The sequence below is a fragment of the Centruroides sculpturatus genome, unplaced genomic scaffold, assembly GCF_000671375.1.
Source record: "Centruroides sculpturatus isolate CEXI.00-Female unplaced genomic scaffold, Cexi_2.0 scaffold2060, whole genome shotgun sequence".
Classification (NCBI taxonomy): domain Eukaryota; kingdom Metazoa; phylum Arthropoda; class Arachnida; order Scorpiones; family Buthidae; genus Centruroides; species Centruroides sculpturatus.
Window position 1 is genome coordinate 28,821 of NW_019386241.1, and position 15,596 is coordinate 44,416.

General features: G+C 32.0%; 1 protein-coding gene across 1 annotated transcript in view; it reads left to right on the forward strand.

The window, feature by feature from the left end:
- The window catches only part of LOC111614231 (ataxin-2-like), a 57,948-nt gene that overhangs the window by 23,736 nt on the left and 18,616 nt on the right, over positions 1 to 15,596 (forward strand). Inside the window, exons 3-4 of the mRNA XM_023355612.1 lie at positions 9,880 to 9,951; positions 14,152 to 14,344. Of these exons, the coding sequence (XP_023211380.1) occupies positions 9,880 to 9,951; positions 14,152 to 14,344 (265 nt within the window). The remainder of the gene's footprint in view (positions 1 to 9,879; positions 9,952 to 14,151; positions 14,345 to 15,596) is intronic.

The following is a 15,596-nucleotide window of genomic DNA, read 5'->3' on the forward strand; positions in this document are numbered from 1 at the left end:
AAAAGCTGATTGAAAAAAGGATGATCAGGTGATACACCGAAAGGATGATTGTAAAAGACAGATGATAAATTGAAATGATACGATACATTTTATGCCAGATGATTTTTCCTTATGTGCCACTTTGGATATGCTTGCTATAGGTTCACCACCCATCCTACAATATTATTAAAACTTTTAATTTAAAACATAATTTGAAATGTTAATTTTGTGTTAACTTTTTATTAAATACAGTGGGTGATCGGTTAACAAACATAATCCATTCTAAGTCTTTGTTCGCTATCTGAATTGTTCATTAACCGATTATCGATTTACCATAGGTTTCTATGGGAATTTGATTAATTCATTCTGAAGACCCCAAAAAAATAAAAAATATATACTTTCTTACCACATTTATTCACGTGTAATAATAAAAATACATATATACACGGTCTTGCATTTTTATTAGTCATGTTTTTTTCCGTTTGTGGGGGTTAAAGAATCTGTCCAATGTTGATTGCTTTTCTGTCTTCTTCATGATTTTTCAGAAGTAATTAATAGCATTGTAATTGTAGAGATCCCTAGGACTATTAACCTCAACCTGGTTTGGATGCCATTTTAAGACCGTTGTTCTGACATCCTCCCACTTCTTCAAAAAACCTTTAATAGCAGATATCGGCATAAATCTGCATTTTCAGAAGAAAACGTAAAAGAATTGTTTTTGTCAGAAATATAAAAGGCTGGAATTACAAGGGAGAGTTTCAAAGTTTGGGGGAATACTATTCGATCAGTATATACTGGGTAAAATGTCGATGTCGACGTCTCCCGTGCTCCAAAAAGTTTTGAATTGTTGCCTGAAGAGAAAGGAAGACCAATCGGTATTCGTTATTTTACGTGGCTTCTTCTTGTGTTTGTTCAGTGAAGTGTTTGTTGTCCGATCATAAAAATCTTACACGAAAATGTTCGTTATCCAATTTGTTTGTTAACTTATCTGTTCATTAACTGATCACCCACTGTATTTTGGAAAATGCACAAATGCACAAAACAGACTATTTGGTTTGATTTATTTAGTTACAGCAACATGACACATGAGCAATATGCCAAGGAGAGTGCCTCCCAAGAGAATTTATAAGGGATCCTATTTAGATGTTATTAATGTGAATAAAATCTGGAAAACTCCACATGGCCAGCCCATTGGCGAGATATGAACCCATGACCAACTATCAGGGTGCGTTTACTTCTGAGTTAGCAGTGCTAATTCTGATAACCGGATGTGACGTCATTAGCACGTGTATTCGTGCTTGCTTGTCCAATTCGAAAGTGAACACATACGCTAACAAGAAATATGGCTGGAAACCGTCATATTTCTTGTTAACGTATGTGTTCACTTTCGAATTGGACAAGCAAGCACGAATACACGTGCTAATGACGTCACATCCGGTTATCAGAATTAGCACTGCTAACTCAGAAGTAAACGCACCTTCAGTGTTCAGTGATTTTATCCACTCAGCCACTGGTGAGCACAAAACTTAGAAGAAAGACACAACTGTGTTTATCATAAAAAGTGCTACAGTTTGATTCAGGATGTCAAGAGAAATTGGACTTGTGTCTTATTAATAGTTTTGGCCTGTCACATACTCATATAATAATATAATAATAATGTTGAAAATGTCATGCTCAGCTGATACTGGTGCCAAGTACTATGCCAGACTAAAGTCAAGGCATAGCTACCCAAACTAGTGTAACATTAAGCTGTGTTATTGATGTATGTGTCAATGTTTAGAAACTTCCTAACAATGTGACATGTTAATTATTGTGGCTTTCTGTGGTGCCATATATGTTTTTATTAAGATTTAATGTTTCTAGACTTTTGTGTAGTGGTGTAATGTATGTAGTATAACATTGGTAGAAGAGAGGACCACAGGCAAAAGAGATACTCTATCTATACTTCACAGTTGCCTTATTTCTTGGGCAAGGGAGTGTACTTATTTATTTTTGCAGTGTGTGCATTTTTCATGTTATGAGTGTTTGGAATGGAGATGTCTGTTATGTAAGTGATTTTACTGCGTTTGTCAATGAAAGTGATGTCAGGTCTATTGTGATGAATTGTTTGATTTGTGATTATGGCTCTGTCATAGTATATTTTGTGTGCCATTTTCTAATACTGCCTATAGAGTATATTTGTAGTGTGATACCTGGATGTTTAATAATCTGTTTTTTTGTGCAAGTTCTTGGTGTGTTATATTTGCTACTTGATTATGCCTATGTAAATAGTCTGTTTGTGCTAAGAGTTTGCAACCAGATGTTATATTGTTTCTGGTAGAATGTAGCATTTTCTGCAAGAGTCATTTGTGAGTGATGTATTCTTCTGAATATGCTTTCTGTAGTTTTTAGTGTTTATGACCTGATCTTGAATGCAAAACATAAACCCCTCAGTCTCTCCAGACAACCCCTAGTTGGTTAATAGTTTGAAATAGTTTTTTTTTTTCAACATAATCCTAAGTCTGTAGTTTGTAAGAGATGATGAAGCTGAATCTGTGTGTGTCAGAAAATTAAGCAAATAAACAAATCTAATTATGTACAGAAATATACAGTTATATGTAACATGAAGAAAAGCGAAATGAGGGGAGATACCATGCCACACAGAGACATAGTAGACAAAACAAGACCAAAAAAAATGTAAAGCTTGCCAACATAGCACTGTCTAATCTATATATATAAAACTCAAAGGTGACTGACTGACATAGTGATCTATCAACGCACAGCCCAAACCACTGGACGGATCGGGCTGAAATTTGGCATGCAGGTAGATGTTATGACGTAGGCATCCGCTAAGAAAGGATTTTGATCAATTCTACCCCCAAGGGGATAAAATAGGGGATGAAAGTTTGTATGAAACTTTGTCAATTTTAAACCGATCGGACTGAGACTTTGCATGCATAAAGCTACTATGACGTAGGCATCCCCTAAGAAAGGATTTTGATAAATTCCACCCCTAAGGGGATAAAATAGGGGATGAAAGTTTGTATAAATCTTCTTAGATTTTCGACTGATTGAACTGAAATTAAAGATTGGAGCTACTATGATGAAGACGTCCGCTTAAATAGGATTTTGATAAATTCAACCCCCATGGGGATAAAATAAGGGATGATGGAGGATGTAAATGTATTAGTTTGAACCTATCAGTACCTAATGGAACGAATAAATTAAGACGAACAAAATAATTTTTAGTTCTAAATGTTGACAATAGATGGCGTTAGTAGTATTTTAAAACGCGCTATCGTTGTGTTTTCACTGAGTTACATATACCCGATGATGAGTGGCCGCCGTATCTAATAGTACATACTATACCTAAATATTTCTAGCGGATTATATTTGACGATTTTGGCTGTTCTTTTCTTGGCATATTTTGGATTGCATTTGCTTTGTTTCGGTTTAGTAGTTTTGGTTATAGACTCTGCTTTGTATTTGGCATTTGTTTTGTTTTCGTTCGGTTTAAGTATAGGTTTTGATAGTTTAATATTTTTGATAAGTTTAATAGCTTGATAGTTTTAGCGCCTAATGACAGATTAGTTAAGAATATTGTGTACAAAGAAGTTTCGTAGGCCCTAATTTTTTACACACGCTAAACAAAAGTAAAGCTATAACTTTTAAAACTATACCTAATTAATAATAATACTTCTTAACGCGAGCGAAGCCGCGGGCAAAAGCTAGTACAAAATATGTCTTGTCACACAGGGATTACATTTTTACTTTCTTTCACACTCCTCTATCACTGTGTGCTATATATATAACAAACTAGCAGACCCCGCCACGCGTTGTTGTGGCTCAAAATGTATCTATTATAAATGTATAACACTTCCCCCATGGGGGGAAATTTTTCGAAAAATTTCTTCTTAGTATACATTCTGTTGACGTACCCTATTAAAACGCAATCAAAAACGTAAAAAAAAAAAAACGAATCTGAAATAGTATAAATAGAAGCAGAGTTCTTTACGGTAAGCCTTAATCCTAACCATCTCCCTTCAGCGGGGGAAATTTCGACATGTACATTATATAAAAACACGTGCGTATTCGAATGTGGCGTTGTGTCAAAATTTCAAAGGAATCAGTAGGAACAAACGAACATTACATTTTTATTTATGTAGATAGATAGATGATGATCTGCTTTAGTTCATTTTCACAGAAAAGCATAATGCCTCACGGAAAAGCAAACTTAGTGTGCCATACTTGTAGCGCCATATGTTGGACATAAAAGCCTTAATCTAGATTATATCTTTTAATTTATATGAATGTTTATCGGAATAATATAAAGCCTATGTCCACCCTGAGGTTCCATTCTAAATATTGGTGAAAGAATTTTTGAAATCTGATGAGTAGTTTTGGAGATTACCTGCTGCAAACAAACTTACATACATACTTACAAACATTACCTCTTTATAATATTTATATAGATATCAATTATTTCAATTTAATTTTAATATTTTCACGAATCTATTGTCTTGATTTAATGCTTCAGATATATGTTTGGAGTCTAGAATTTTGCCTTTGACAACTTGATAAACTTTTTTCAGTCTTTTGTGTTCTCCCGTTCTTTGAATTTTTGGACAACCTCATTTTCATTGGCCCATGCAACTCTCCTCTTGAATTTCTCATTGTTCTTCTTCTAGATATTCGTCCACGTTAGACTCACTATCGGACTTTTCATCTAGTTTTGTATCGTCCTCACTGTTCATCTCTGTCATCTGATTTAGCAGCATTATACACATGTTGTTTGGTGTTTCAGAAGAAAAATCTGGCTCAGTGGAGATACTCTTCAGAAAAGTGTGTGGATTGTTTCAACAAATCTCATGTCGTGCTATGATGACAGTCTTAGTGGCTGGTTTCCAGAGTTGATAAGCTTTTGACTCATTTGAGTATCCGACCAACATGTACTCATAACCTTTTGGATAAAATTTTCCGCATTTTCGAGTCTTGTCCAGTGCTATAGCTTTACTTCTGATAATTTTAAAGAAACCAACATAAGGTTTATGCTTAAACCATAGCTCATTTGGTGTTTTTCCATTGAGGGCTTTTGTCGCACTTCTGTTTCATAGAAATGTGGCTGTATTAATTGCTTCTGCCCATAGTGACTGAGGTAGACCTGCGTGCAGCATTATGCACCTCGCCATTTCGACAAGTGTCCGATTTGCACGTTCTGGTACACCATTTTGTTGTGGGGTATACTCGACACTTAGTTGTCATACGATTCCTTCTTCTTCGAGGAATTTGTTTAATTTGTTTGATAAATATTCTCTACCGTTATCGTTATGTAGCTTTTTGATTTGATGACCTGTTTGTTTTTCGACTCTTCGTTTATAAGATTTGAACGCTTGGAGAATATCTGAACGACTTTTTAGCATTATAGTTTCCATATAGTGTGTACAGTCATCAATAAATCTTTCAAAGTATTTTGCATCTCCTAATGAGACAGTTTTCATCAGGCCACTTATATCGGAATGCACTAAACTCAAAATCTCTTTCTCTCGATGATGTGACTTCTTAAATGGTCAAAGGTTCACACCTTCGACTAGTTGTTCCATTTTCATTTTTCTTAGATCATTAAAGTTTATGTGCCCATATCTTTGGTGCCACTTTAATAGGTTTTCGTTAGTAGTTTCTGCCTAAAGCATCATTTGGTCTTCCAATTCATTTATAACATATAGGTGATCATGTTTCTCAATAATTAACTCAATAATAACTCTACTTCTGAGTATAAAAGTCTCCTTTCCTCATATTCCTTTTTCAATGTGTAGTGTTTTGCATTTGTCTAGACCAGGGCTTCTTAAAGTATGGGTCGCGACCCCATTTGGGGTCGCTTAAAGAAATCTTGGGGTCGCGAGATTTTAATGCAAAATATTGAAAATAATTTGTGAGAGTTTGAAAATGGCACGCTTTGTGCCATAGGTTCGTGAGTTGCGCTTTGTGTTACTTCAGCGAGACAATGACTCAGCAACACTGATTGTAGTGTGAACTAGTGTAGTGTTGTCGCTTTTCAGTGTATTTAGTTGTCTTTGTTCCATTGTAACACAAGAGTGAACTGTGGTAGTACACCATTATTGTTTTTGCAAATTTGTATATCTTTATTTTATATTTGGGGGGGGTCGCGAAAAAAATCACAATCATAAATGGGGTCGTGAGTAAAAAAAGTTTAAGAAGCTCTGGTCTAGACCAAACTCCATTTTTATATTATTTGAGTATATGTCTGTAATTTGTAAGAGATGATGTGTATGCATAAAGTTTGATATTGTCAGTGTATATATATCAGGTGTGATTATGTGAACAGTGTTGTTTTGTTGTGTCTGATATTGTAACCATATTGTGTTTTGTTCAGTGTGTTAGATAAAGGGTTAATAAACAATAGTAGAAAAATAACATCTAGTAAATTAACTGAAAAGTATGAATAAAAATATAGTTAAGTTTTCTTTGTCAAGTTCTCTTTGTGGCCTTGCTTTGATTGATAGCAATGTAGACATATATGACAAGACTAGATAGCATATGTTTATGTAATTATTATAATCATTGTATTGATTATAATAAACTGATTAAAAAATTATTGTAATTTTTTCAGCATTGAGTAAATGACTTATTTTGTGTTATGCTTGAGCCTCTAAATTTTTATAATTTTTTTATGAACAAATGCATAACATTTTTATACTAATCAGCAAAGTAAATCCAATGATGATCTCTTGGGAAAGTAAAAAAACTAAATCAAGTTTAATTAAACTGAAAATTTTTTGCTGATCTGTATAGAAGTGTTCTATACATTTATATCTATGTTAATCAGTTTCCTGTAGTAAATTTTCATTAAGGCTGACATTGAAACTGGCCTAGATGTATCAAATAAATAAATAAATGAATGAAATATTAAAACCTGATGACTGTACAGATGAATAATGCTAAGTAATATATCTCATTCTGATGATGATTTTGATTTATTCAACATTTATATTTCGTTTAAATTGTTTTAAATTATATCAAAGAAATATAGAAGACTACTATTGAAAATAAATACTAGAATACTAAATAGTACACATTCTTCATGGTAAGCAGGTTTTTATAGCCTCCTTAAGTGGCAAAAGTCAATGGTTTAACAAAACATGGCCTCAGAGGATAAATGAAATATAATGATATGATGAAATTGATAGATGAAATGAGAATTGGAATGTTTTGTCATTGGCAATCTTGAAAAATTAGGGTTTATTTTTTTCATATTTTCAAATATCAAACATCAGATTGTTTATAGTTAGAAATATGAAAAAACTTTGGATTTTGCATCTAAATATCTAATATCATATATCAAAATCTAAAATTAAACACTGGTTAATTTTTTGATGATTGTCTGAACACTGACTGTTCATCAATATTATTGCTGTATTAAATTCTAGTGAAGACATGATAAATCACTGTTTTCCGTCATGTCATTCAGTTACTATCATTTCTCTTTTTGTCACTAAATGACATTACTACTTCCTGAAATTGTTTGACTCATTTGGTTCCCATAATAAATTCCCTATAGTTCATTCTTTTAATATAACTATGAAAAAATTTCAGTATAAATAATGAGCTTATGACTATGGCAACTTTCAGCTAATGAACATGACTTGAACAAAACTTGTTTTAACAATTCTTAAATATCATCTCTTGATTTACATTATGTAAATTTTACACATGCATGTTTTATTGTAATAATATAATTTGATAACTTCAATTCACTTTTTACATAAGATAGAAAGACAATAGAATGATTTGTTATATGATATCAGCCTTTATGTTACATATAAATTTTTAATGAAATTTTTAATTTTGTTCATTAATTTATCAGTAATTTTGATTTTAAAAAGTACAAGTATTGATTATTTCATTCATATACAGTAGAGCGTCTTTTATCCGAACCAATTGGGGACCGGGGTTGTTTGGATAACTTATTTTTCGGATAACCGATTATGTGCGAAAAAATATATTAACCTATCCTGTGTTGAAATTTTTCTCTGTTGCGTGTCGCTTTGCGTTGAATTTTCGTCAATGTTAAGCCTAACATAAACTTTTTAAAATAATAATTGTGGCTATTGTTATAATAAACTTTTTATCATACAGGCGTTAATTACCAATGACTGTCGTCAGACCGACAAGCGCTTTCAACGCTAATTATTTTTATTATTGTGGCTATTGTATCGTTAAAAATTACTTCTTNTTTTATTAATATAAACATAGAGTTTATTATCAAAATCCTTCAAATGGTTACAAACTGATTCTGAGAAAGCACATCCTCAACATCAGTTTTTTGTTTGGTTTGTAACCATTTGATTTTTTGTTTAACGTTGAAGAATTTAAAGATACAGAAGAAAAGTTCTCAAAACTATTTTTAGTGATAAACTCTAAATTTGTTAATGTAAGGTTAATTGTATATTTGTTTACTATGTATAAATAATAAAGTATGGTCATTGATCCTATCCTTCTCTATAGAATGTACAGATTAATATTTTGCTATCTGTATATTACAATTATTTATATTTATTTCTTTTTAATCTTTCATGTTGATGAAAGACAAAATAATTAACATTAATTTAATAAAAATTAATAATTTCGAGCATATGACCATAAGTTTGTATTTTTGAAAAAATATAAATAAGACATTTCGTAGCAGGTGCATATCTTTGATTATACAAGGTCTGTTCAAAAAGTATCGGACCTTTGGTCGGCAAAAATAAATTTATTGACTTTGAGGTACAAAACCCTAATCCCCTTCAAAGTAGTCTCCTTGGTAATGTATACACTTCTCCCAGCGTTCCTGCCATTGCTGGAAACACTGCTGGAACGCATCTTTTGGAATGGTTATCAGCCGGTCCGTCGCATTTCGCATGATGTCTTCTCTCGACTAAATTTGGGTTCCTTTTAGCGGCATTTTCAGCTTGAGAAATAGCCAAAGGTCACACGGAGCCATGTGGAGAGAGTACGGAGCGTGACGAACCACAGGAGTATTGTGTTTGGCGACGAAAGCCCGAATCAGATGCGCAGAATGGGCGGATGCGTTATCACGATGGAGCTGCCAAGTTTTGATCGACCACAGATCCGGTCGTTTGCGTCGCACTGTATCGGAAAGACGACGAAGGACCTCCTGGTAGTACTCCTTTGCGATGGTTTGGCCTTGTGGTGCGTACTCACGACACACCACCCCACGAGAGTCGAAAAAACTGTCAACATGACCTTTGATATTGCTGCGGACCTGCCGCGCTTTTTTTGGCCTCGAGGATCGTCCCCGAAAGCCTGCTGAATCTTGCGAATGGTTTACACTCGGGTATCGCCAAGGTTTTTGGCAAAATTTGATGTAATATCGCTGCTCACGTTGTTCAGTCATTTTCCAGCTTAGTGAAATCCGACGAGAGCGCACTACATGACCTCACTCATACGCCGATTGCCAACGACTGACGCTTTCTGCAGGCGGGAAAAAATTCAGGGCTGTGCATGACTGTCCCCTCCACAACTCCACCGAAGGAGGACTCTCTCGCAGCATTGGTTTACGCGGAAAAAAATAAGGTCCGATACTTTTTGAACAGACCTTGTATGATGATGTTATTCTAAGAGATACATAATGATCTAAGTATCAATATGTACTGTACCTTTTAGGATAAGGAAATCATTTGACTGTAATAAGTAGACTATGCAGTTTTCAAACTTCAAATTTTCTAATTTTCTTTTGCATTTATTTCTCAAAACATGTTAAACAGCTGGTGAAGAATGGCAAGATATTTTAAAAACCATCAATATTTGGTTTATATTAGATTTAATATATTCAAAAATTAAGAATATTTTCATGTAAATTAATAAAAGATTATATAATAATAAATTTTTTTTTTAATATAGGGATGTCTAGTTCAAGTTCAAGTTAAAAATGGAATGTGTTATGAAGGAGTGTTTAGAACATTTTCCAATCAAGTAATTATTTTAATTAAATGATTTTAATTTAGTACTGAATTTTTTAAATGACTTAAATTATTTTTTGAAATTAAATCTATAATAGTGTATTAAAGTTAATTTCAATTTTTTGAAAATTATTTTCAAAAAGTCATTTATTAATGTAAGAAAAAGAAATTATTTTTTGAAAATATTGTATATTTTAATATTAAAATAAAAAATAAGCTAATGAATAGAGATAATTTTAGCAATCTATAAAATATAAAATTGACATCTTAAATTGTTACATAAATTAATTCTTTTATTAAAAATTTTAATAGTAGAACAAGAAAAATGATTTATTCAACATTGTTAATTCTGGTTTTTAGATCAAATACAATATTATTTCAAAGTTAAATGAAAAATTTAAAAGGCTATATACATATATTGTAACTTCTTTAGATAAGTTTATTTTGGTAAATATTATTATTTATTTTGAAAATTTAGACATAAATAGTTTTATACTTCTGTGTTTGTCTTTTTAGCTAATATTTAAATTGGCAGTGTAACAAGCATGGCTAATGCATAGCATTACCAAGCCTGACTAAATGTCTTACTTGGAACTCTCCTTGTTCTATTTTTCATGAATTCTGTTTTTGTTTGATTACTCAATGTTATTTGAGTAATCAAATAACATTGAGTAATCAAATAACATTGTTTCAAAATGTTATTTGATTACAAAATAAACAAGCTTTGAATAGATATTTAAAATGTTTTTCTAGATAAACTTTTATAATGAATATCTCTTTTCTACTTTTTTAAGTATTTACAGAATAAATTAAATTTGATATTTTAGAAAAGATATTAAAATTTGTAACTCAGTTTAGAGTGGAATATTGTTAAATTATGCAAACTTTGTTATTTAATATTGAAATTTATATGATAAAAACTTTTATGAGAATTAATTTCCAAAAGTAATTTAATTTTTGATTTTAAAAAGTACAAGTATTGATTATTTCATTCATATACAGTAGAGCGTCTTTTATCCGAACCAATTGGGGACCGGGGTTGTTTGGATAACTTATTTTTCGGATAACCGATTATGTGCGAAAAAATATATTAACCTATCCTGTGTTGAAATTTTTCTCTGTTGCGTGTCGCTTTGCGTTGAATTTTCGTCAATGTTAAGCCTAACATAAACTTTTTAAAATAATAATTGTGGCTATTGTTATAATAAACTTTTTATCATACAGGCGTTAATTACCAATGACTGTCGTCAGACCGACAAGCGCTTTCAACGCTAATTATTTTTATTATTGTGGCTATTGTATCGTTAAAAATTACTTCTTTATTTTTTACAAACAAAATATATATATTGAAAAATATAAAAACAAAAAAAATTATACTTTAGAAGTTAATCTAGTATCAAAAACGTTTGATTCAGCACGACACAGAGTCCTCAGAAAAACACTACACGAAAGTGCTAGTACTGCCAGCTAAAACACACATACCAACAAAAAAAATATTGGAGTAGCCAAGATATAGCCAAAGATTGCAGCGCCACAGCACTAGCGAAAATTTAAATTTGCCGACTGGAATGCTTTCGGATAAATGATGCTCTACTGTATAGGAATGAAAATCTATTTTAAATGTCATCTTTGGAATCTTCCACTATTTCTCAAAATTTGAATCTCTCACTTTCATCAACATTATACCCATACGTTAAAAATGTCTTGGAAGTCATGCATACCATCCATGGAAGTTGTGAAAGCTCCACTTTCCTTCTATTTTCTAAAATATAAAAACATATTGTGCGATTAGTTTCATATTTTAATTTTGAATCAATTAAAATTAATAAGAATAAACAACTTCTAACAACTTAACACTGTGTTTTCTAATAACAACCCACGAAAAACCTTTTTAACGAGTGTTATGTCACTATTAAATTCCACAAGTACTTTCGACCTCCACCGAGGTCTGCTTCAGGTGGTGACTGGCCGTGTTTCGACCCGACCGTCGTAACGATGTTGCCAACGATGTAAATAAATAAACGTGCGCGTCGGGTTTCACCCCTCCGACCGCCGTTGCTCGAACTCCTCGAATAAATACTTCCACGCCTGTGCAAGTGTTTCCCCATCCCTGTAGTTGATGCAGTTGCCCCCCATGATAGCTTTGTGAATCTCCCAGGTCTCCAGGTGACGGANTGCATCAACTACAGGGATGGGGAAACACTTGCACAGGCGTGGAAGTATTTATTCGAGGAGTTCGAGCAACAGCGGTCGGAGGGGTGAAACCCGACGCGCACGTTTATTTATTTACATCGTTGGCAACATCGTTACGACGGTCGGGTCGAAACACGGCCAGTCACCACCTGAAGCAGACCTCGGTGGAGGTCGAAAGTACTTGTGGAATTTAATAGTGACATAACACTCGTTAAAAAGGTTTTTCGTGGGTTGTTATTAAAATTAATATTTTATTGTAACCTCATTATGTATCTTATTACAAATTTCTATACTATATTTGAAAAAAAATGATAAGATTGCTATTATATATTTGAATGTAAATTTGTATATGCATATTTTCAATAGAAGCACTGTATTGTCGAATACAGGATAGCCTTCCGTGACAAAAATATCTGAATCGTGTAAAGCAACCATATTATATGTATTTGTGCATATACTTTACAGAGCACCAACCTCATGCAGTTTAGCTGGTAAATGCTACACCTCAAAATATCGTATAACGCTTCCAATGATTCTATCCAGGGACGGCACAGCTTCCCTATCATCAAATGTCACCACACGCACTGACGTAAAGTGTTCTTGTTATGACTCTGCAAGCTTTGTCATAAATGTTTCCCTTTCAAAGATGTCTTTAGATTTTCCTTCTCAGAGGAAAAAAAATCTTGAAGATGCCAAGTCCAGGGAGTATGACAGATGTGGCAGAACCTTGGCATCTATGGCAGTGATCATTGGTTGCACAGTATTAGCAACAACACTTTGCACATGTCAAAAATAGTTTTCAAGATGCTTTTAATGTATGGATACAACACTGGTGAAAATTGTGGAGTTGAGGGGAGAGCATTTTCAGAAGGACAAATGACCAAAAGATTCTAAAGATGACATTTAAGATAATTTTTCATTCCTGTCCATGAATTAAATTATTACCTCTTGTTGAAGTAAAAATTATTATTCATTCTCTTAATTCTTTCTTAATTCATAAACCAAAATTTTGGTACAATATTCTGTTCTGAATTTCAATTGTATGACTTGCAGAAACTCAAGTAATTATGCTATTTTTGACATTATTTATTTTATCACTAGTATAAATGAATTTTCAATCACAATATTTAGTGATTCAAATCATGGGTGTTTGTATCAAGTGAACACCCATGAATTGTGATTCAAAATGTATTTATACTAGTGAGAAAATAAATAATGTCAAAAATAGCATAGTTACTTGAGTTGCTGCAAGTCATACAATTGAAATTCAGAACAGAATATTGTATCAAAATTTTGATTTATGAATTAAGAAAGAAGTAAGAGAATATACTCATACTCTGAATCTCTGTAAGATAATTAAAATTATTATTTAATTTTGTTATTAAGAAATGACATTAAATGTCCAAGAATTGAACTAAATATTTTGAATTGAAGATCTATTTTTATGTCAAAATCTAGGAGAAGGTTAATAGTTTAAATAGAATTTTTTTTTAGCATGTCTTTGTATCATTTCATGTAATACATAGATAATTTTTCTCATAAATTGATTTAATCAATTAAAATTATATAGAATTTTTTAATAGTTTTAAAGTGAAGAAGAAATATACATTGTATGTTTTTAAATATGTAATAATATGTAAATATATTTTGTCATGATCAACCATTATCAGTCCACTGCTGGATGAAGGTTGTATATATGTGTTTACAGTTTATTTTTTAAAATTTCACACCAGTAATAAATAAGTAGTAAAATAAAAGCTAATAAGCAATAAAAGCAAATAAAAGCTGTTAAGCAAAATGTTAAAAAAATAAATTTGTACAATAAATTAATTTAAATTTGTTTCATTGCCCTTATTTTTCGTATAGCTTAAATAAAATAAATGTCATGTGAGAACCATGTGCTAAGTTTACCCTTAAGTTTTTTATTACAACATAAAATTTTACTTTAAACTATTTATTGATATATTGTATAATTTAAAGTTATAAAATGAAGTAAAATTTGAAATAATAATTATTTTAGCTGGATTTCGTCTTGGAGATGGTTCAGAAAATAGAGAAAAAAAATATATCTGCAACAGATGCTAATCCTTCAGTCACTAATTTATTGACATCAATGAATTCTCCTGATTCTGTTACTGAAAAGTTGATATTTAAACTAAAAGACATTGTGATACTCTCTGCTACAAATTTGGATCTTGACTATGCAAATAAAGGTAAACTTCTAAAACTAGTTGTTCACTTAATTTAAATTTAACAAATAGCATATATTTTAAAATAGTTTACATATATTTAATATGACAATCTTGTCATAATATGCTTCAACTGCCACTTAAAGGCATTTTTATAGTCTCCAATTTTGTTTTTATTGTCCTTGGATGGATAGTAGCAATTGCAGCATATTATGACAAGATTGCCATATTAAATATATGTAAACTATAAATATAAAGCAGCCACCCTGTAAATATAAGGCAATTTGATTATTTATCTTATTCCTTCTATTTTAATAAATAGCATATATGACTAAAGCCTATCTAAAGGCAATGAATGATTTGAAGTGTCAGCCGTTCAGTATTGATTCTTTATGGAGGCAGATGGGCAAGTAATAGAGCATACAAAATGCATTTCCATATACAGAAATGAAATTCAAGTAAATAAAGCAGGGTGTGTGATGACTAACAATTTATTTTTATGGAAACAGAAGCATGTAGGTACAGTAATACCCCGAACTTACGCGATAGGTGGGACCGAGCGGTAACCACGTAAGTCGGAGTATAATTTCGCATATAAATACATACAAATAATTTTTAATTGGGGCCGGAGACTAAAGAAAACAATAATTTAGAAAAACATGTTTAATAAAATCTTAGATAATACATATGTATAACAAATTAGGCCTATATTATTTTACAATTTTCACATTTACTCGATTATCACGCCATAATTTTAACATTGTTTCCATCTCAGCGATAATACTGTGACGTTTACGAATGATGCTTGAATTTAAAGATTGAGCATTTTTCACAGCTTCGAGAATTTTTTCTTTGCCTTTTATAATTGTTCTGACCGACAATTCCGGTAGATCAAACTTCTTTGCCAATTGACAAATTTTCAATTTTGTATCGAAGTCTTTAATAATGGGTACGTTCGTAAAGTCAAACGAGTTAAACGCGTTAGTAACGAATCGTTCGAAAAGTCTAACGAAATAGGAATAACGATGACTTCATTCTCGCTTAACTCGTTCGATTTTACAAACATAGCCAATGTTAACTTTACATTCCAAAGATAAAGTTATTCTTTTCTTGTTTGATGCAGAAGAATCAGTTCTACTTCATTTGGATGACATAGTAGAGTCTCTCAAGTCTCCGTAGATATAACAAACACAGAAATAAATAACACAAAATAAATTGTAGCTATGTGTGGATTCCGCGCGACACACCCGAACATGTAAGCTGAACAATAGTGTGG